At 48.8% G+C, this 21,269-nt stretch overlaps 1 protein-coding gene across 6 annotated transcripts in view; it reads left to right on the top strand.

The window, feature by feature from the left end:
• The window catches only part of ERI3 (ERI1 exoribonuclease family member 3), a gene marked incomplete at its 5' end in the record, with an annotated part of 129,180 nt that overhangs the window by 63,935 nt on the left and 43,976 nt on the right, over positions 1-21,269 (top strand). For all 6 annotated transcript variants that reach the window (XM_079696439.1, XM_079696438.1, XM_079696437.1 and 3 more), the window contains one exon: positions 3,809-3,881. In XM_079696439.1, the coding sequence (XP_079552565.1) occupies positions 3,809-3,881 (73 nt within the window). The remainder of the gene's footprint in view (positions 1-3,808; positions 3,882-21,269) is intronic.

Here is a 21,269-nt window from a genome sequence, read left to right as displayed (position 1 = left end):
ATCCTGCTGAAGAGGGAGCCCTTCCCTCTCCCAGGACCAGCCAGCCAAAAGCACTCCTGGCCTGTGTCAACTAAAAGAATCAGAGGGTGCTGGGCTTGGCTAAGGGAGAGTATGATAGGTGACCCAGGACCCTTGCCTTTTGCTGGCCAGTCCCCTAACCTGCTCCTTTGCAGATTCTGGTGCTTCTGGTGGCCCCCTTCACTCACAGGTCTTAATATGATTCTTCAAAAATAGCTGACCTGGGCTTTCCAGGTGGCGCAGTGGTTGAGAGTCCGCCCGCCGATGCAGGGGACACAGGTTTGTGCCCCGGTCCGGGAAGATCCCACATGCCGCAGAGCGGCTGGGCCCGTGAGCCATGGCCGCTGAGGCTGCGCGTCCGGAGCCTGCGCTCCGCAACGGGGGAGGCCACAACAGTGAGAGGCCCGCGTAACGCAAAAAAAAAAGCTGACCTGAGCAAGCATTTCACAAATACCAAGGATAAAGAACATGAAAGAAAAATTGCAGGGAACAAGAAAATTATCCAGACATTACAGTTCTGCTTCTTAGGCAACCACATTCTAGTTCCTAAAGCTACCTTTCATCTTTCAAAATCTTGCCTCATTTCCTTATAATCTTGGTCCTTGGTTCCCACATGGGGACATCCTACCTGGATACCCCTTCATCATCTTGGCCTCAGCCAGAATTTCCCTCCTAGGAAACTGACTGGTTGTAGTTGATGTCACTGTGCCACCTGGGTGTTGAGAGGAACCTTCCCTTGGAAAGGTGTCTCAGGTCTTAGAAAAGTAAATCCTTAACTCTACCACCTGAAACATGGGCACTGACTTCCAACTAGTGTCTGTCAAATAACTGAAGAATAATGGATGGAAGGCTGACTGTCCTAACACTTTCTAGGGTAGAAACAAGTCATTTCGACTGGATTCTTTTTGCCAAGCCTCCTAAAAAAGGAGTTTGTACTTGTGATCTCCACTTTCTTATCTCTTCTCACTCTTCAACACGTCGCCTGCTGCCTTCTGTTCCCACCAGCCCACCAATGCCAAATTCATTGGGTTTTTCTCAGCTCTATCTTGCTTGACCACTCTGGCATTTGACACTAATGACCTGTTTTTTTTTTTTTTTTTTTTGCGGTATGCGGGCCTCTCACTGTTGTGGCCTCTCCCATTGCGGAGCACAGGCTCCGGACGCGCAGGCTCAGCGGCCATGGCTCACGGGCCCAGCCGCTCCGCGGCATGTGGCATCTTCCCGGACCGGGGCACGAACCCGTGTCCCCTGCATCGGCAGGCGGACTCTCAACCACTGCGCCACCAGGGAAGCCCCTAATGACCTGCTTTTTAAGTTCAAAAATCAGTTATAAATATTCCAGAAAGGGTAAGCCTGCTTTCATCATCATTTAGGTTGACCACAGGTGATGTGAAGTGAGGTCCAAAGAGCATTTGTGACCTTGGCAATCTGATACCCTGAAAAAGGTCCAGGAGCCTTGCCCTCTGGACATGGAGGTGGGTTGGGTGAGTCCCGACTCATGGTACGTTATCTCCTACAGAATTCTCGAAGGAGCTGAGGCTATGCGACCTGGAGAAGGGAACTCTGAGGAAGCTCCCTAGGCTCTCAGATCTTGGGAGGGTTCTGCAAGGAAGAGATAGAAGTCTCATTCTCTGTAGTTTCTAAAGACATTTCTCAGACACATGGGTAGAAGTTACAAGAGACAGATTTTAGTTTAGTATAAAGGAAGGCTGTTCTGAGAATTGAAGGAGTCCAAAATTAGAGCCGACTGCTATGTGTAGTAGTGAGTTCCTTGTCTGTGGTGGTGGTCTGGTAGGGGTGGCCTGGTTTCATTTTATCCTGAGACATTAGCCTGGGCCCTCTGCTCATCTCATTCCACACTCTTCCCAGGTGATCTCGTCTACTCTCATGGCTTTAATTTTACTTAAATTACGTTAATGACTTAACAATTTATATCTCCAGTCCCGACCTGTCTTTAAAACTGGACATCCATCTGCCTCTTAGACATCATCCCCACTGCCAAATGTCTCCTAGGCACCTCAGACTCAACAGATGTTGAGTGCTTAGCACACATCAGGTGTATATCTAAAACTGCATTCCCAAACTCATGCCTTCATTCGGTGGGGTGGTAGGGGCGAGGCAGTGGGAGCAGTGTACCCTGGTTTAGGGAGACACTGTATGAAGAAAATTTTAAAACAATAATGAAATTGATTAAATGCTGGCCCGCTTCATCTATTAGATATGCTCTCTGCGCCCCTAACTTTGTCTTTGTATCTGTCTCAGTGAGTAGCATGAAGCGAACCAAGCCACACACCTCTGAATTGGGTTCTACTGCTTTCTCTCATTGGGCCCCACGTCCCATTCGGTCACCAAGGCTTCCTTTATATCTTTTCCTGTTGCTGGCTCGCTGTCTCTACGGCTACTGTCTAGTCTCCTGGCTAATACTTGGCTTTTTTAGTGTATTGTTTTTGTTGCCCCCAGAACAATCTTTGTAAATCACAACTCTTCTGAGGCTCTCTATTGCCTGTGGCCAAGCTCCTCTTAGCAAGAAAACTCCATGATCTTCCCCAGCTGATATTTCTAGCATCCTCCACCATCCTTCCATGTACCCCAATGCTTCAACTTAAGGCTTTTTTTTAAAGTTTATTTATTTTTGGCTGCCTTGGGTCTTCGTTGCTGCGCATGGGCTTTCTCTAGTTGTGGCGAGTGGGGGCTACTCTTCGTTGTGGTGTGCGGGCTTCTCACTGCAGTGGCTTCTCTTGTTGCGGAGCACGGGCTCAAGGCGCGCAGGCTTCAGTAGTTGTGGCTCACGGGCTCTAGAGCGCAGACTCAGTAGTTGTGGTGCGTGGGCTTAGCTGCTCCGCGGCATGTGGGATCTTCCCGAACCAGGGCTCGAACCCGTGTCCCCTGCATTGTCAGGTGGATTCTTAACCACTGCACCACCAGGGAAGTCCCAATTTAAGGCTTTTTATCTATTTCTTTTATTATCCATTCCATTGAACAAACTGTGAGCCCCTTACGTGCAGGAGTTAAGTCTTACTTTTTGAGGCCTAAGTGACTGACTGTTATTGTAAAACATCAGTAAGTGTTTGGCTGAATGGATTTGTGTGGGCCAAACGGCATCATGAGCTGGAAGGGGAGATAATTTATAAATTATTATTTAAAGAGAAAACAAGAACATGTTCTTGGTTTAGATTCTGACTTCCACACCCTCTGTGTGGTCTCTTCTCTATCACAGAAAGCCTATTGCTTGAGACTTAAATGTGAGCCGAAGCCCCTGCCCAACTATCTCTAAATCACATGCTCTTCCTCTCTCTCCTCCTATCTTACATCTCTGCCTCTCTGTGTAACAAGATGACGACAACATCCTGGTGCATTGGCAAGAACATAGGCTTTGGAGTGAGACAGACCTGGGTTCACTTCTTGGCACTATCATGTTTTGGCTGTGGAATCTTAGGTAACCCCTCCTCGTCTATAATATATACAGATCTACCCACCTCACAGCATCTCTCTGAATTAACGTGAGAATGTAAGTAAGACACTTAGCGTGTAGTAGGCCGTCAGAAAGCAGTGCGGCTGATATCATTTTGAATAGAGTCTCCAGGTTCTCACAGTTGGATCTGAGGGCTGCATCTGGAGCCCAGTGTCCAGAGTGTTGGAGATGGGGTGCCTTTCTTGGGTGGGGTAGGACCCATGGCTAGTGGGTTAGCCTTGAGATCACTTTGTCTTATAGACTCTATTGGATTTCCTGTTTTAAGACTCCGTACCTGGTACATGGGTGCTCAACTTGTTCTCTCCTCCCTTTCTTCAGGCTCCCGGGCCAGTGCCAGTACTTGGGCTTGCCAGTGGCAGATTACTTCAAGCAGTGGATTAATCTGAAAAAGGTACTGTGTCTGAGTCCCACTCCATGCTTCCTCTGGTTCTCCTTTGCCTCAGACCACCCCCCCTCTTGCTTTCTTTTCTCATTGCTGTTTTCAACTTGTTGTTCTCATCTCTTTTCTTTTCTTCTCTTTTCTCAATACCCTTCCCTAGCTAATGTGTGCTGGAAGGTTGTGGTTATTTCTGGGAGTGGGGAGCTGCTTGGGGGACCAGGCTGCTGGGTGGAGTTTGACACTGCCCTCCTTGGTGTTAACCCAGATGTGCAGAGAAGTCCCAATTAAGGGTAGTTTCCAGGTTCTTGCTTGGAGCTCCACCTCTGGGCTGAGCTGCATTGCCTCTGGGAGGGAGGTGGTCCTAGCTCAGCCTCTGGGAAAGTATCATGAGTGATCATGAGTGTGGCCTCTGAGCCACCTGACTGGCCCTGGTATCTCCTTCGGGTTGGGAGGCAGAGTTGGTTCAGGCGGGCTTTGGTCCTGTCTAGCCCCAGTCGAGCTTGCTCATGTGAGAAGGGCTGTGGACACTAGAGCCCGCTTCCCTGTGAGCATGGGGGAAGAGACTGGCACTCATGTAGCACTGAGCACCTGGGGAGTGGGCACTGAGGCTGTGGGCTGGGAGGGACCCCGTGTAGCTAGGAAAGTGGGCCTGGCAGAGAATGAATCACCCAGAAAACTGTACTCTCCTAGTGTGTGCTGTCCTTCCTAGGTAAGCACAAGAAGGGAGGTGTAGGAATAGACGCTGCAGACCCCTGCTCTGATAGGATCCTGGCTCTAGGAGGCCCAGGCCACTAGGGAGACTGACTCCCATTAATCCCTGTGATGTAAGGGCAACAGACCTGGGGCAGCCCCAGGAACCCCATGCCGTTCAGTGACTCCCAGGAAGCTCAGAAAAGGGAGAACACACACCAGAGGTCAGAGTAGTGGCTCCCGGGGGCCCCAGAGAAGGGAGAGGTCATTGGAGGCTCAGGCTGGTATCATGGGGATTTGGGTCTTGAACTGGGCATTCAAGGGAGGTGGGATTTGGATCTGAGGAGGAGAGGGGGCTTCGGGGCAGGGAGAGCAGCATGCCTTTGGTGTGTGTGAGGGCTGGAGCTAAGTGAGCATTTGGAGGAGCACTGGAAGACAATGACCTTGGACTTTGTTCCGTACGTCTTAGGGCAGCCGCTCTCTGTGGCAGTGTTTGTGAACTCCTTTGCTTTTCCCTGGTGTACAGGTCCTTTGCCCTCTGGCTTGTCTGTGCTTCGACCCCTCCCCACCTCCCCCGATGATCTCCCTTGCAGCTGAACAACAGCTGCTTACTACCTCCCAGCTTTGGCTGAGGAGGCCAGGCTCTGTCCTGCCTTCAGGCCTTGGCCTATGGCCTTCCCTCTGAAGCACCCCCAGTCATCTTCATCGGGCTTATTCCCTCTCCTTGACGATTCAGCTCAGGCCTCACCTCCACTGAGAAGCTTTGCAGTCGAACTCTTGCCTTGAGGCTCCTTGCCACTCTGGATATCAGTGATCTTCGAGGGTTGAAACTGAGTCTGTGTGTTTCCTTGCAGACGTGTTCATCCGAAGCACAAAGACTGAGTCTGGTTCCTCTCTGTGTCCCCGGTGGCCAGATCAAGGCTAGGTGCAGAGTGTGTGCTCAGTGAACAATTGCTGGCTGGCTGACTGATCTCTGAGAGCTGGCTCCAGAGAGGCCCTTTCACGCGGGCCTTGGCAGGGCTACGCGTGCGGGTGTGGCCAGGCCTGTGCTCCTGGAAGACGGCGTGCCAGCTGTCAGAGTGCATCTGAGGCTGCTTGCTGGCCTTGGCAAATGCAATGTGAAGGCCCCACCAAGCGAGGCAGGCGCTGACCATGAACAATTGCTCTGTGAAGTTCACTAGACTTTTTGGTGTATGGATAACTCCCTGCCTCTAGCTTCCTCGGCAGAGAAGCAGGAAAGCAGCCGACCCGTGCGATGACATTGCCACTCGGGACTACCTCGGTGCTGCTGGCAGTGGAGGCGGCTGTGCTGAGCCTGCTCAGCTTGCTCGTCTGCCAGACTGTGCTGAGCCATGGAGCGGGGAGTGGGTACCAGGGGAAACTGAGGACTCTGTGATCGCCTCTTGGAAGGTAGACTGAGCAGGTCTAAGAAAAACCAGGGGTCTCACCCCTTCCTCTCTGCCCTACAGCCACATCGTGTTCCAGCTGTGCTTAAGGGCCCAGTAGGAAAGATGACCGAACTCCAGTCCTTGCCAGCAGCCATGCAAGACAGGGAGGCTGCAGGGCCCCAGAGGTCCAGGCACATGGCAATCTTTCTGATCTCTATACTGCATGACTTAGTGCAGGTTGCACAAAGATTCCTGCACCCTTAAAAAGAGCAATGCTAAAAGCTAAGCCGGAGAGGCCATTGCCAGGGTTGTGGGAGTACCATGTAAAAGCCTCACTCCTGCCTTCTGTCCCCATGTGGGACCCAGGCCCTGGCTGTCTACAGGCTCCTCTCCCATCCTTGATCTTACTTTGTCCTACCTCTTTCCCTTCCTCTCCTCTCCTCAACCCCCCAGCAGGGCTTTGCCCCATGAAAAGAATGGGGAGGGTCCTGGTCTGCTTGGCCACCTAGACGTGCTGAGTGAGCACCTGGGACTGAGGTAACGGTCTGCACTGACTGACTAAGGCCTCCAGTCTGAGAAGAGGCAGAATGTTATCTTTCAGCTGCCCTCTCCTGTCCAGAGGCGGTGTGGGCTGCGTCAGGGAAGGACAACTTTTCTAGGGCCAGGTTTCCACATCTCCTGTCTCCACCTACTTTCCTTGTAGCAGAGAGGAGCAAGCCAGTGTTTGCTGACATTTGGAATGTCATTGAATGATCTATACTCTCATTGAACTGTCAGCTTAGAGAGGACTTGGGGCCCTGCTTCCAGCGGCCTCCAGGAGGTCAGAGCTGTCACTGAGGGGCCAGAAGAGTGCACACACACACACACACACACACACACACACAAATATACATATGTACTCATGTGAATGAATACACTCAAGCGAGCCTACCCAAAATTGTATGTATGTATCCATACTTGGATACATGTGTATACACATATTCACCTGCAGAAATATCTGAAAATACACACAGACACGAATGTGTTTATATATACATATTCCTAAAATGTAAGGGCACTTGCACATATATAAACATACACATCTGCATCAATAAGCAAAATATTTTTGAGCGCCTTCTGTGTTCCAGGTACTGTGCTGGGCCCTGGGAATATAACAGAAGAGATGGATGTTAAACAATTTCAATTGTGTTATAACACTAAAAAGTTCAGAGTCATGGAATCACATCACAAGGGGACCTGACTTATTGGGGTGGAGGGAGGAAGGGAGTCTAAGCTGAGACCTGGGGGATGAGCAGGAATTGGCTAAGCAGAGAACCACACGTGGCAAGGCCCTGGGGTGAAGAGAAGCCTGGCAGCTTCATGAAACTAGAATGTAAGTTCTATGGGGGCCAAAGAACTTTTGTCTCTTCTGTTTACTCTTCTGTCTTCATCACTTTGGATAGTTCCTGGCACACAGTAGATGTTTAATCATTATTTGTTGAATGAGTGACTGCCTGAAGCACAGTGAAAGTGGGGAAGAGAGAAGGCTGACGTAAGATGAAACTGGAGGGGAGTCTGTAGACCAGACTTTAGATTTTGATCTTTATCCTTAGGGTGAGGGGAAGCAATTACAGGGTACTGAACCTAGGAGAGGCATCATCTGATTTGCATTTTGAAAAAAGTCTCTCTGGCTGCAGTGTAGAGAGAGCTAGGAGTAGATATAGGGGACCAGTACTGGTTTTTCTTAATGGGGCTATAGTTGGCGTGTTGGGATGGGGCACATCATCATGTGGGCAACATTGCTGAACTCGCAGCATCCCCAGTCCCTGTTCATTGAAACCAGTAGTGCACCTCTCCAAGTCACTGTGACAACTAAAAATGCCACCTCCCCTCGACAGACACATACTTTTCCGGTGGCCTGGATGGTGTGGGAGTGGGGAGGTACCGTCCCTGGTTGAGAACCAGAGAATTGGGCCATTCCAAGTGAAAGATGATAGCTACTGGGATTAAATTGTTAGCAGTGGAAATGCAGAGAAATGGACTGAATCTGGAGTGTTAAATGGTACAGTCAGTTCTGCTGCGATGCAACATATACCTCCCCCCAAATCACCATTGCTGTGGAAAGTTGTGCCATAAAAATGGGGTTAGGTGCACAGTACTCACAAACTTCATCAGCGACACATGAAAAAAGATGGGAATCTAATAAAATAAAAATTATGGGTAGCATGATTTTACACGTATTAAATGGTTAAGAAATACATAAATACTATGATAAATATGGCATTTTACCTTGAAAAAAAACGTGAAGTTTGCTTGTGGAAATGGGCATGAGAAGGGTTGTAGCTTGTGAGTTATTGTGGAGTGGCAGAAAGAGAATTCTCTGAAATCAGAGATTGTACTCAGACGGTTGTGGCTTGTAGCACATGTGGTGATCCAGGTAGCTGGTATATGTTTGAGGTGTACGCACGTGTCATTTTGTTTATTCTTACACAGCTCTGTTCAGCTGGGTGTAACTTCCTGTGTTTATCTTGTATTGCTTAAGGACAGAGTCTCACACAAATGTACAATGTGCGTTATGCTAAATCGTTCCCTAAGACTTCAGTTGCACTGGAACAAATTTGCTCTTTCAAAACAAGTGTTACAGCAGAATTGACTGTACAATAGATAGGAAATGGTGACTGACTGGCTGTGAGGGTTGAGGATGAAGGAGAAGACCATCATGACTCCCAAGGTTTATGATGTAAGCAGCTGGGAGAGTTGGAATGCATTTACTGAGATAATGGAAGGAGGAGAAGTTTGGGGATTGGAAGAGAAGGTGAATTCAGTGTGGGACATGTTGAGTTTAGATGCCTTTGAGACATTCTTGTGAAGCTGTTGAGAAGGTATTTGATATGTAGGTCTGGGGCTCAGGGATAAGGTCAGGATAAGAGATACAGATTTGGGGGCATTATTGGTATGTGAATGATAATTGAAGCCCTGGGAATGGAGTGAATAAGATGAGAAGAAAAGAGAGCCTAGGACAGAACACTGGGAAATACCAATGTTTGATACATAGAGGAGGAAGAGTCAGAACTAGAGAAGGAGCAGGAGTGGTCACTAGTAGTAATAGTAATATTTCTTATTTAATGATTGCATTTCATGTGCTAGATCCGTTGTGTCCAATATAGTTGCCACTAGCCACCTGTAGCAATAGAGCACTTGAAATGTAGCTGATATGACTGGCGAACAAATTCTAAATTTTATTTAATTTTAATTAATTTAAATGTAAGTTAAAAACTTTCAAGAAGAACTTTTCAGTATATTTAGAACACACTGGATTGGTAAATCTGCATTTTCAACTGTTAATTGTTTAAAGTCTCAATACAGATCAGGTATCTCTGATGAAGATTTAGCATCTCAATTGAGATGTGTCATAAGTGTAAATTACACACTTAAGTATGAAAAAATAAAAAATACCTCATTAATAATTTTTTTATACTGAGTCCCTATTGAGATGGTAATCTTTGGATATACCAAATTAAATAAAACATATTCTTTTTTTTTTTTTTTTTTTTTTTGGCGGTACGCGGGCCTCTCACTGTTGTGGCCTCTCCCGTTGCAGAACACAGGCTCCGGACGCGCAGGCTTAGCGGCCATGGCTCACGGGCCTAGCTGCTCTGCAGCATGTGGGATCTTCCCAGACTGGGGCATGAACCCGTGTCCCCTGCATCGGCAGGCGGACTCCCAACCACTGCGCCACCAGGGAAGCCCCTAAAACATATTCTTAAAATTAATTTAACCTGTTTCTTATTACTTGAGCTGGGCATTCAATTCATAAATTGCTTATGTGGCTCACGTTATGTTTGCGTTGGACAGTGCTGTGCCAGACACTGCACTCATTATCTAACCCATTATCCAATCTTCACAGCCCTGCACAGTAGTTACTATTGTTTTTTGCATTTTAAGGTTGAGAAAACTGAGGCACAGCGTGATGATGAAATTTGCTCAGTGTCTTACTTTGGTACGTGGCAGAGCTAGAACTTAAATTTAGTTTTGCCTGACTCTGTGCTCAAGAGAGCAAACAGTTAAAAAGAGAGGGTAAAAGAATGGTAGAAGAAGAGGTAGACCAGGAGAGTGTGATGCCATAGACACCAAGAGTGTCTTCCAAAGAAAAGGACTGGTCTGCTCAGAGGGAGCCACATAACGTAAAGACTGAAATATGAGTGCCAGACCTGGGCTCAGGGACCTTGGTGACTCTGGTAAAACCTCTTGATGGCATGATAGGGATAGGAGCCAAGTTGGAGTGAATTGGGGAGTAAATGAGGAGACAGAAATTTTAACGTTTTCAGAAATGTGGTTTTGAAGGAGAGAGAAAGGGTAAGGGCTGTGGTGGGGCAGCTGTGGAGTTGAGGCAGGTTTTGTGTTTTAAGGTAAAAGACACATGCTCGTTTGTATATTAGAGAAGCAAGGGTCAAAATATAGGAGTGAGAGAGGTCTCTGAGAAGGTGACAGGAGATGGTATGGAGAACCCAGGTTCTTGACGCTGGCTGTCTTCAGGAGGATGGTCCCCTCTTCCATCATTATGGGGTAAGGAGAGGAAGATGGGTGCAGACAGATGCAGGTAGGCTTGTGCATTTGGTGATGACAAGTAGTAGTTCCCATCCGAGGCTTTTGTTTTTCTCTGTGAAGTAGATCAGTCATTTGCTGATAACTAATAGGGGAAGGCTGCGAAGGTTTGCAGAAAGTGGAAAAGGATTGCTGTAGTTTTAGTAAAGAATAGCAATATGAGCTTACTTGAGAAGTATAGTCGGATTTCTAGGCAGTGGTGCGGGTCCAGTTGATGTTGGTGACATTACTTCACAGTGGAACCTCTCTGTTCAGTTGTGTGGCTTTCCTTTAGCAAAGCTCAGCTGCCTGGCTGTGGGCATGCAGAAAGCAGACGTTTAGATTCATACACAGAAGAGATTTTCCCAAGGGGTGTGATGAAAGGAACAAAAGAGTTGAAGATATTGTCGAGACAGTGGTTGCCAAGATGGACTGTGGGATTTAAGCTGGATGTTGAGGGAAATGAAGAAAGCAGCGGTCCTGACGGATATGGAAAAAGTGGATAGGTCCCAGTAAGATGGGGAACGGGTATACTGGCTATAGTTGAGCATGCCAGATGAAAGGATAAGAGATTATGGTTGGAAAGTAGCATGTCTGAATTAGTGATTTCAGAGATGGGGCAGTTCTAAGTGTTGGCAGGCTCCAAGGTGTGCCCATGGGGGTGGGTAGCCAAGATTAGGTGGAGGAGAATGTTAGTGTAAATAAGAGGTCAAGAAATGGGTAGGTCCAAAAGGATGTGAGTATATGGATATACACATGCACACATAGTATGTATATATTCACTGCATACGCAGGACACGTAGGTATAAATGTATGTATAAGTGCATGCCTCCACATACACGATTCACGGACAGTCGGACCAAGCCATGCAAGTACGTGCACATACACTCACAAATGGCCTGGAATTCCCTCTGGTGCTTGGGCCTGTTTGGATGGGCTTTTGGGGAAGCAGGTAGGCAGAAGCCTTCGGAGGATTCTGAGTCAGTCCTGGCAGACAGGGCTCAGCCAGTCATGCTCAGAAGTTGTAGGGTTGGAGGTCACCTAGAATTTGACAGACCCAGATGAACCAGGGTGTGAAGATTGCTGCTCCACTTTTCCTCTGCCATCTGTGCTATACGCCCTGCTACAATATCTGCATGCCCTGAAGGGGATGATGGGGTTGGGACCAGCTGTGAAAGAGGGAGAGGAGACCTTGGGTCCCTCCAAGAAGCATTTCTGTCTCCCCCTCCCCTGGGAGCGGACAGCAGGAGAAACTGCTGAAGGGAGGGTTGGTGTCTACGACTGAGTACGACTTTTCCTGACCTTGGAGCGTTCAGAGTCCCAATCAGCGCAGTAATAAATTAAGGGCTTATGGAGGAATAAATTCTCGGCCTTAATGAAGTTCTTTGCTGGGGGCCATAGGCAGGTCAGCAGGTCGGGATGGTGCAGATTGGAGGCTCCAGCGAGTGGGCTGAACTAGCTGGGAAGCCGTGTGGACTGAAAGGGTCTGGAACTCTGCTGGTCAGGTCACTATTTTGTAGCTGTGGGGATAGAGCTGCTCAAGTGATAGGCAACCTGACAGAGGCTGGGACTCTTCATACAGTGGTGACTGCATGGTGCCTGCCGCAGAGCCCCTTGATTGGGGCTATTTGGAAAAAACAAGAACAAAACAAAACTGAAAACCAAGAGAGGTTTGAAGATGTAGGGGCCCTGCCAGGTGTTTGTTTTGTTTATTTTGGATGGAGGAGGGCTTGCACTGAGACAAATGCTTCTGGACCACTCAGTAGTCAGGACGAGACTGGGGCTGTGGCGCAGGTCTTTGGCATCAGCCAAAGTACAGAGCGTTGTCCGTGGGGCAGTGGGCACATGGGCTGCCATCTTGAGGGGAGCCAGCTCTGAGGCCAGGTAGCTGAGGGCCTCTAACTGTCTTTGGGAAGAAATATGTGCAAAGAGAACAGGACACAAAAGCACCAGGTATAAATGTGAGAGCGGCGGGGGCACAGGCACGGGACAAGGAGAGGCCGAGTGGGAGAGCAGCCCTGAGGGTTTGCCACTGGATTTGATGCTGAAGCCCTGGGAGGGGCCAGCCTGGGGGCTGGAGGCTTTGGATTGAAGAGCTGAAACTAGAACCTGGGCCTCAAGACTCCACATCCTGAGCTCTTTCTCCTTTCATCCCATCCTCTGTAACATCTGCCCTTGGGAATGAGCTCTTGGGACATAGTCCAGAGGTAGCAGAGGGACCAGTGCTATATTTGGAGTCGGGGCAGCTGGAGCTAGAGAGACTGTCTTCTTTCTTCTCATCTCCCTGCCCCCATGGTGTAGTGCCCTGCCTGGGCTTTTCCTTTAAATATGTCTTACAGCTGTCTGAACTCTGAAATTTCTTTCACTCCTTCCCTCGCCTTGTTAACATGTGTTGCCTTTGGGGTAATCAGGGAAAAAATATTATGTCCTTTTACAATTACCGGGTTTTGGAATATTAAAATGTCTCGCTGCATCGGCACTGTTATTTTGATTGGTATTCTAACCTTTGACTAGCCCATAAAGCGTGCCGCTCCTGAAGCCAATATTGCAGGACTGAAATTTAATTCCGAAATGATTCCAGATAATAGGGAGACAGATAATATATGCATGAAGGATATTATGTTTGGACTAACTGCAGCAGGGCCAGGGCTGGGGAGCTGAATAATAGCCCAGAGTGAGTTATAATCTGTGGGACAGAAATGCCTTACTGTCAGGGCCAGGAGAGGAACTCTTAAATCAAAGGCACGGGAAAGGGTGTGATTCAGTGTGCTTGTTTTGACAGGAACAGCACTGGAGCCAAGAGGGTAGATGTGGGAGGCTGTGGCCCATCCTTCCTCTTGAGCACGGTACCCAAGGCCTGGAGGATCTAGCTTATTACAGCATCCCTATCTTCATATCTCCTGTCTCTCTAACATTCCAGCCATATCAAACTTCTCACTGCTCTTCAAATAGACAGCGCACGTTCACTTCCCTTTGCTCATTCTGTTCCCTTTGCTTACCTCGCCTTTCCCCTTTTAATGTGTTGGAAAAACTCCTGTTCATCCTTCAAAACCCTCTTCTGTGAAGCCTTCTCTGGTGTTCCCCCACTTCTGGTAGACATAGTTAATCACTTCCTTAGTATGGCTTCAGTACTTTGTAATGAGTATATCATGTGGTCTTGTAATCATCTGCTTACATGTTTGTGCTTCCTACTAGACTGTGAGCTCCTTGAGGCCTGCTTACCACCCATCTCTGTGTGTCCCGTGCTCAGCACTGGGCCTGGCACACACCGGGTATCAACAAGCATTCACTGAACCCATGCTGAGTATAAGGCTGGACTAATGAGCTCCAGAGTCCAGATGCCTATTCCCCTACCAGATTTCCCAGACAAATAGACTTAGAGAAGGCAAGTAATCTGTCTAAGGGCACATAGCCAGGAAGAGGTAAAGCTAGGATTTGAATCCACATAGGTGTTGTTCTTTTCCCCAGACCATGTATCCTAGGCAGGTGGACAGGGAAGGAGTTGGAGGCCAGGATAGGAAAGACAGAAACTCACTTCCCTGACCCCTTCCTTCCTTCCTTCCTTCCTTCCACAGCTTAGGACTTGGGTCCTCTTTGCTGGAGATGGCATTACTTCTTAACATTCATGGGATTCAAGACCTGGAAAGGATTGTGCCTCCTGTTCCTGCTAATGACCTTTAGACAGTTATTCCACACAGAAGGCACTTCTCTGTTGTGAGTTTGTGACTAAGGATCAGGAAGGTACCTTGAGAAAGGTACTAAGTGTGGTTTTGGAGAGCTCTTAGGGAGGTAGGCAGACAGAGCACACGGGGCTCTTACTAATATCAGAAAACTTATCAGACATTCCCTTCCCCCTTGAGCACTTGATGGACCTTATATTTTGGGTGTATAGTGATAAAAGTACATAATAAAAAAAGCTGCAATGAATTTGATTGGCTTTTAAATGAACTTGTATTTTCTTAATTACAATACTAGCTGCATAATCCTAGACAAATGGTATGGCTGTATGTGACACTTTCCCTTCACTTAGTCTTCAGATGATGCTTGATGTGATGTGGCCCTGGGTACGTGGCTCACAGGCTAGAGACCATTGGTGCAAGAGAAAGAGTTTTGGAGCCAGATGAGTCTGGCTCAAATTTATGACACTGCTACCAACTAGCTGTGTGATCTGGGGCAAGTTCCTTAACCTCTCTGAACCTATAAAAGGTGCCAATATCTGACACATAGACTCTGAAGTCCAGTAGGCTTGATTTAGAATCTTGATTCTGCACTTACTAGCTGTGAGGTTTTAGGAAATTCACTTAACTTCTTTCAGCCTCAGTATCAACCTCTGTAAAACAGGAAAAAGAATACCCACTCCGAGAGTTGTCCTGGGCATGAAGTGACAGCACTGTGCCTCTGCTGCTCCCTTGTCCTTGCGCTGACCACTGGAGACAAGACGACTAGGCTACAAGGGGAAAGGAGACAGGAGCTCAAGATAGACATATAAGCCTTTGTGGGCAGGAGCTAGGAAAAGGGGGTTCCTCCAGCAGAATGCAAGTGAGCACCAGGGAGGAGGAGCCAGATGCCACCCCTGGACTAGCTTACCCTCAGCTGACACTGAGGAACAGAGCCCATCATCTCACGTCCTAGATTGCAGCCGCCATCAGCGTGCCTGGCTGTCCAACAGAGTATGGAGTCACACTCACCTTCGGGCAACTCCTGGCTCTGCCACCTCGCTGCGTTATGACCTTGGAGAAGCCACTTACCTTCTCAGAACCTCAGTTTCCTCGTTTGTAAAGTAGAGATAATTAATAATAATAAACAGGTGCTGCTCTAAATGCCTTTTTATAAATTAGCTCAATCCTAAACAACTCTGAGATAAGTACTATTATTAGCCAACTTACAGATGAGGAAACTGAGGTACAGAGGTTAAGTACCTTCCACAAGGTTCAAGAGCTAGTGAGTGATGGAGTTATGCACCTGAATCTAGGGACCCCGCCTGTAACTGATTTGCCCTGTTGCCTCCAGGGCAAAGGAGGGAGGAGTCATTTCACCTGGGGTGTGGGAGAGGCAGTCAACAAAGTTTCACTGAGGAAACTGTTGAGGTGAGCCTTGAAAGATGAGTGAGTTTTTAGGAGTCAAATGGAAAGGGCATTCCAGGCAGAGGGAGCCGTGTGAACAAAAGGCCTGGAGGGGAAGGAGCTTGCTGCATTGGGAAACTACAAACAGTAGTTTTCAGGTTTTGTAAGCTACTCATGTGGTCCAGCCGTGTGTATGCCTTTTAGCGGAGGAAAAGCAGAGAAGGCAAAAGCAAGTGAGCCAGTAAGGAGCCATTTCCTGATGTCTAGAGTGGAGCCAACCTCAGCTGCCTTCTAAGAATGGGGCAGTGGCTCCAGAAAACTGCCATGTTTATGTCCAGGGGAGGGAAGGAAGAGCCTGTGGGCCAGGTGGATAGCAGGGAGGGAAAGGCCACCATGACCTGTAGCATTATTGTCTGTGGACAGTCTGAGAATACTTGGCCAGAAGACCTCAGTATCCTTACAGTAACATGTAGGAAATTACAGAGTGAAGAATCAGTTAGGTCCTGGTTGCCACGCTTGTAGAAGAGTGCTGGTACTTGGTGTGTGTGTGGCGGGGGGGGGGGGGGGGGTGCCTGGCGCGGCCTCAGCCGGGAGAGATGCTGCCTTGCTCTGTGTCCCTGGTGAGTGTGGCCACAAGGGGGAGGGGAGCGGGTAAGGAATCCGCTTAAGGCAGCTGGGATTCTTGCTTCCTCGGTGAGGTTCCTTGCAGCTGCTACAAAATCGACCTCTACCCTGGCGTTGCCTGCAGTGCCCTCCGTGACAGGTCTTTACAACGGGGCCCGCCCTGGGTCTGTGTGCCCCTCACTGGCTTCTGCTCAGTCTATGTCCTGTCAAGTGACACAACCTTTTCGTCCTGGTCCCACCATGAGCCGCCTCTGTCTTTCTCTTGTGTCCTTGAGGAAGTGAATTCTGAGCTCGCTCTGGAGCAGGGGAGAGTGCATCTTCTGTCCTGGGTGTGTTTGGAGCCTGGATTTAAACCTCAGCATCTAGACTGCAGAGCCCATACTCTCACCCTCGGGCCAGGGGCTAGGGCCCAGTGGCTCACGGTCCGTGCCTTTTGGTTATTTTGTGGCCTGGTCTCTCCCTGTGCAGGACCATAAGCCACTTGAGGCAAGGGACCAGATTTGCTGCTTCTCTGAATCCACAGAACGAGGCAAGCAGAGGGGACCTCAAGAGGCTCCTAGAGGCATAGATCCTGTAGAAGAGCTGAGGGCCGTGTGGGGAAGAGGTGGACTTATCAGCGTTCAGTGTGAAGTCTGAGAGAGCCAAGGGAACCCTTAGTTACTCTGCCTTCTCCCAGGTTCTGTTTTGTTTTGTTCTTTTCTTTCTCCCTTTTTTTTTTTTTTCTTTAAATTGTTGTTGTTGCTACTCTGGACCCTGGAACCTGGGAGGAGTTACAGAAAAGGAGAGAAAAGGGCCAAGAGACTTCCTTGAAGGGAGGAGGTACAGCCCTGCCTCCTATCTCCCACATTCCATGCAGACCACTCTGTAAAGGCAGGTTTGACCATGTCTGTAGGTCAAACCTGCTGTATCAGCAATACAGCACCAACATATTGAGCCCCAGCTGGAGTCGACTTCTGTGCTAGGTGCTTTCCACACATTATTACCACGTTTAGTCCTCGCAGCTACTCAGCAAGGCAAGGGCTATTGTCCCTATTTTATGGGTGCTGAAATAGAGACTCAGAGGCATTAAGAAGCTTGCCCAAGGCCACATGACCAGGATGTAAATCCAGGTTCTCGCCTTCCATGGCTTCCTTCTTGTCACTTGTCCCATAGCAGATACTACCTGAAGGCAGTTCCTCTGGTCTGGCCTGGGCTGGAGGCCTGGGCAAACACACACTGGCCATTACTAGTTGTATGGCCAGTGAGGCAGTGGCTGGGGAAGGACAGGGATTGGCCTCATGCTCCAGTTCTCTTGGGAGTGACATCTATTTAATGGGAATCTGTCTGTGTGTAAGAGAGTGCGCCCATGTGAACATGCATGTCTATATATGTTTAAAGATGTGTATCTCGTATCTCTCCCTGTGGGGAGGCTTGTGTCTGTGCATACTCAGGTGTGGGCATGTGCCCACACATGGGAATATGGGGAGGGTGTAGGTGTGGGCTCTGTGGTCTGACTCCACCTGGAGGTGTGCAGATGCAGGCCTTGTCTCTAGAGGACAGCATGGTACAATACCAAGAACCCTGGACTGAACTCAAAGCTGGAAGATAAAGGCATGGGCTCTGGTGTTGGGTCACTTGCCGTTTCTAAGGCCTCAGTTTCCTCATCTAACAAATAAGGAAGCTGAGTGAGGTGATCTTTCTTGTGGTCTCTTCTGCCTTTGCCATTCGGAGATGATTCATTGTACCTGAGGTTTCCTCTTTCTGCTCCCAGCAAAAAATGTGATGCATGCAAGGAAGGAAAGAGAAGTCCCTCTTTGACCCTTACTTATTTTGATCTCTAACCTTGGGGCTACTCCTTTACCCCATTGGGAAAAGTTGCGGGTCCAGGGAAGGCAAGGCATTGCCTGGCGTCAAGTCAGGAGAGCTGGGGGCTCAGGTGTTGGGGAGGAGTTTGGACAGATGGCATCTGTCACAGTTTGGGGTGACCTGGACTGGAGCTGAATGCCATTGAGGCTTTGGGCTTTTCCATAAGAATATGGGGTGAGGAGAAGCTTGTCTCCCTGCTTCTACAGGGGGTGAAGGGGAGCCTCTCAGTACCCTAAATGTGGGGTGCAGCCCAGGCCCTTCCTCTGGCCTTTGACCCCTTTGTTGATTGTCTTGGCAGACGTGGAGTGACAGCCAGATAGAGACCAGGGGAAGTAGCTGGATGTGTGTTCACATTCATATGGGACTGTGCTGGGTCAATCAGGGTCTTTCTGTGAGCTCACCTGGCCTGCTGTCAGCTCTCTTGAGGGAAGAGGGTTTTAGGGTTGAGTGCTTTAATTTTCCCTGGCTGACTCCTCAGAGCTGATCTGGTGGCTCCTAGAGATGGGATCTTTTGTCTCAGTCTTCAAGTGGAATTGGAGCAGGGTTTTGTCTATTTTTCATTAATTAGCCATCAGTTCCCTGAAATTTTGAATTTGGCTGGGTCACTAGAGGAGGAATGGGCACTGTGTGGACTCACAGTGCAGCTGCCTCAGCGCTGGTGAGAGCTTCTCTCTCTGTTGGTTGGGCTTAGGTCAGCCTGGACCTAGGCCCCGGGTAGCAAGTGACCTGTGCTCTGCCTGGGCCAGCACATCTCAATTAACATCTCACTTAACACCATTCCTCGACGAAGCCCTGTGCATCAGGGCATGTAGACTTGGAGATGAATCAGGTCTGGTCTCCACCTGTACAGAACTCCCCATCTAGCAAGGAAGATGGGTGCGTTAAGGTAGATGGGGAAAAATACAGTAGAGGTAATAAGTGCGATGATAGGAATATGTGTACGGTATGTGTGGGTGTATTTTTAAAAAATAATTTATTTCGAATTTGCCTCTGTACTGAGTTGGAATTTACAAGAGAAAGAGTCAGTGTAATCATGACCATATGCTCATGTGTCCCCTTGCCTGTGCAACTCGGTAAGCTCAGGGCTACCTGGATGAGTGAGCCCCTGCTGCAGCCAGGCCTGTGACCTCTTCAAGGGCATTAAAGCAGGGCCCTTGAGAGACCCTCGGCTACCCTACTTGGAAAAGAGGAGTGGCCTTCCTGGGGAGATGAGGTCCAGGCTAGCTGCTCAGGAAGTGCTTGTGTGTGGGTGTGGGCAGGTGTGCTTGTGAGCGTGCACAGGCATGAGCCCAAGTGTGCATATGGCAGCAGCCAGTGGTCTGCCCTCAGCCCCACAACCAGGTCTTAACTCTGCTAGGCTTGGGCTTGGCCCCTACTTGGCTGCAAGCAGGAGGGCAGGCTGCAGGCAGATCCCAGGGCAGCCCTGAGGCCTCCCCAGTGGTGTGTTTGCCGTGCCTAATTACCCGGCAGTTGTTTAACTATGCAAGCTGCATGCCTGCCTTTATTGCGCTGTGATTGCCGAGCTGCCTATGGGGAGTGTCATAAAAAGATACAAAATGCCCATTATCTGTCTGATGCCCTCCTCCTGGACTGTGGGTGTTTGTGTTTTATTTTATATTTATGGCTCGAGGGAAGCTCTGCAGGAAGGAGAGGGAGGGAAGGAAAGGGAGGGGAGGGGAGGCCACAGGAATTGGGGGCTGGGAGACTGAGAAGCCCCCTTCTTACTGTGGTCAGCCATGAGCTGAAGGGCCCTCCCGACCAGTGGGGAGATGTGGAAATGGCAGCTGTCCAGGGTCCAGACAGGGTGCTCAGAAGATAAGGCCCAGATCTTCCCCTCCTCGTCCACCTGCAAGTCCTAAGTTTCTGTTTCCACCATACCTGTGCTAGGTTCCCTGCGTGGAGGCCTGGTCCAGGGCAATCTGCAGAGGGTTCTGAGAATGCGCTGTGGGAACAGTCTCATCCCTGCTCAGTTCTTTACTGGCTTTGATGACTCGGATTGCCTCCTGGCGCACCATAGCTGGCTTTGGGACAAACACCGTGGGCACCACCCTCTGCTCCTGAAGCCTTCCACCCCTACAGCTTCAGCTTCCCTTTTCTCGCCAACCACAGTGAAGTGTTCAGGCTACTCCTCTCCAAGATTCACCGGCTCTTAGGGAAACCTCCTAGACCAGGAGAAGGAAGGGAATTAATATTGATTTCAGCACCTGCCCTGTGCCAAACAGAACCTGTGTAAGGCGCTGAGGCAGAGATCAGAGATCAGACAGGGGCCCTACGGTTGAAGAGCTCACACTATGTAACCAGAGTGCCAGCTTCACAGTAGGTGTTCAATAAACATTTGTCAAATGGGATTGAATTCAACATAGCCATTCGTTCATTCATTTTATTTTCATTCAGTAAATGGCTATTGAGCACCTACTGGGCCAGGCACTCTGCCAAGCAATGGGGATAAAATAGTGAGCAAAATCCCAACCCTTGCTGGTTATTTGAGTTTATTGGAAGAGGAATTTAAGCATTTTAAATCCTGGATATCTGACTCCAAAACCATGTCCTTGCAACTGTGATATGTTACTTCCCATACCTGAACCATCAAACCCCAAGCTATCCTGTACTGATCATCTAACTTCTCTGCTTGAAAAATCTTGATGTCACTGAATGAAGTACAAGCTCTCTGGCCTGTCCTTTGAGACCTCCAAAGTACCTCTCCAACTATACCAAGATAGCCTGTGTGACCGTCCACTTCCAGACCTTATTCACATTGGTTCCATTTGCATGAATGTCCTTTGCTTTATTCCTGCCCAGTGAGCTCCTGCTTGTCCTTCAAGACCTAACTCCTTTATGTCCCCTGTGAAGACTTTCCCCCTTTCCCATTGGGAACTTCCTTTCTCTTCAGACACCTGTATCAAGTGCCTGCAGAGCATGCGGGCACTGTGCTAGAGCTTTCCCTGGCTCTGTTCACTGCTGGTGAGCCTGCACTCCTTCTATCATACTGTACGTGTAAAAAAAGCTTTATTGAGATATAATTCACATACCATACAATTCACCCATTTAAAGTTTCAATTCATTGTTTCTTGGTATCTTCACAGGGTTGTGCAACCATCTTCTACCATCTAAGTTTAGAACATTTTTGTCACCCCTAAAACACAGCAGTCACTTCCCATTTCCCCTCAAACACCCCAGCCCTAAACAACCACTAATCTACTTTCATCTCTATAAATTTGCCTATTCTT

Source organism: Hyperoodon ampullatus (assembly GCF_949752795.1).
Source record: "Hyperoodon ampullatus genome assembly, chromosome: 2".
In the NCBI taxonomy this organism is placed as follows: Eukaryota; Metazoa; Chordata; class Mammalia; order Artiodactyla; family Ziphiidae; genus Hyperoodon; species Hyperoodon ampullatus.
This window is presented reverse-complemented; position numbering and strand designations above follow the sequence as displayed.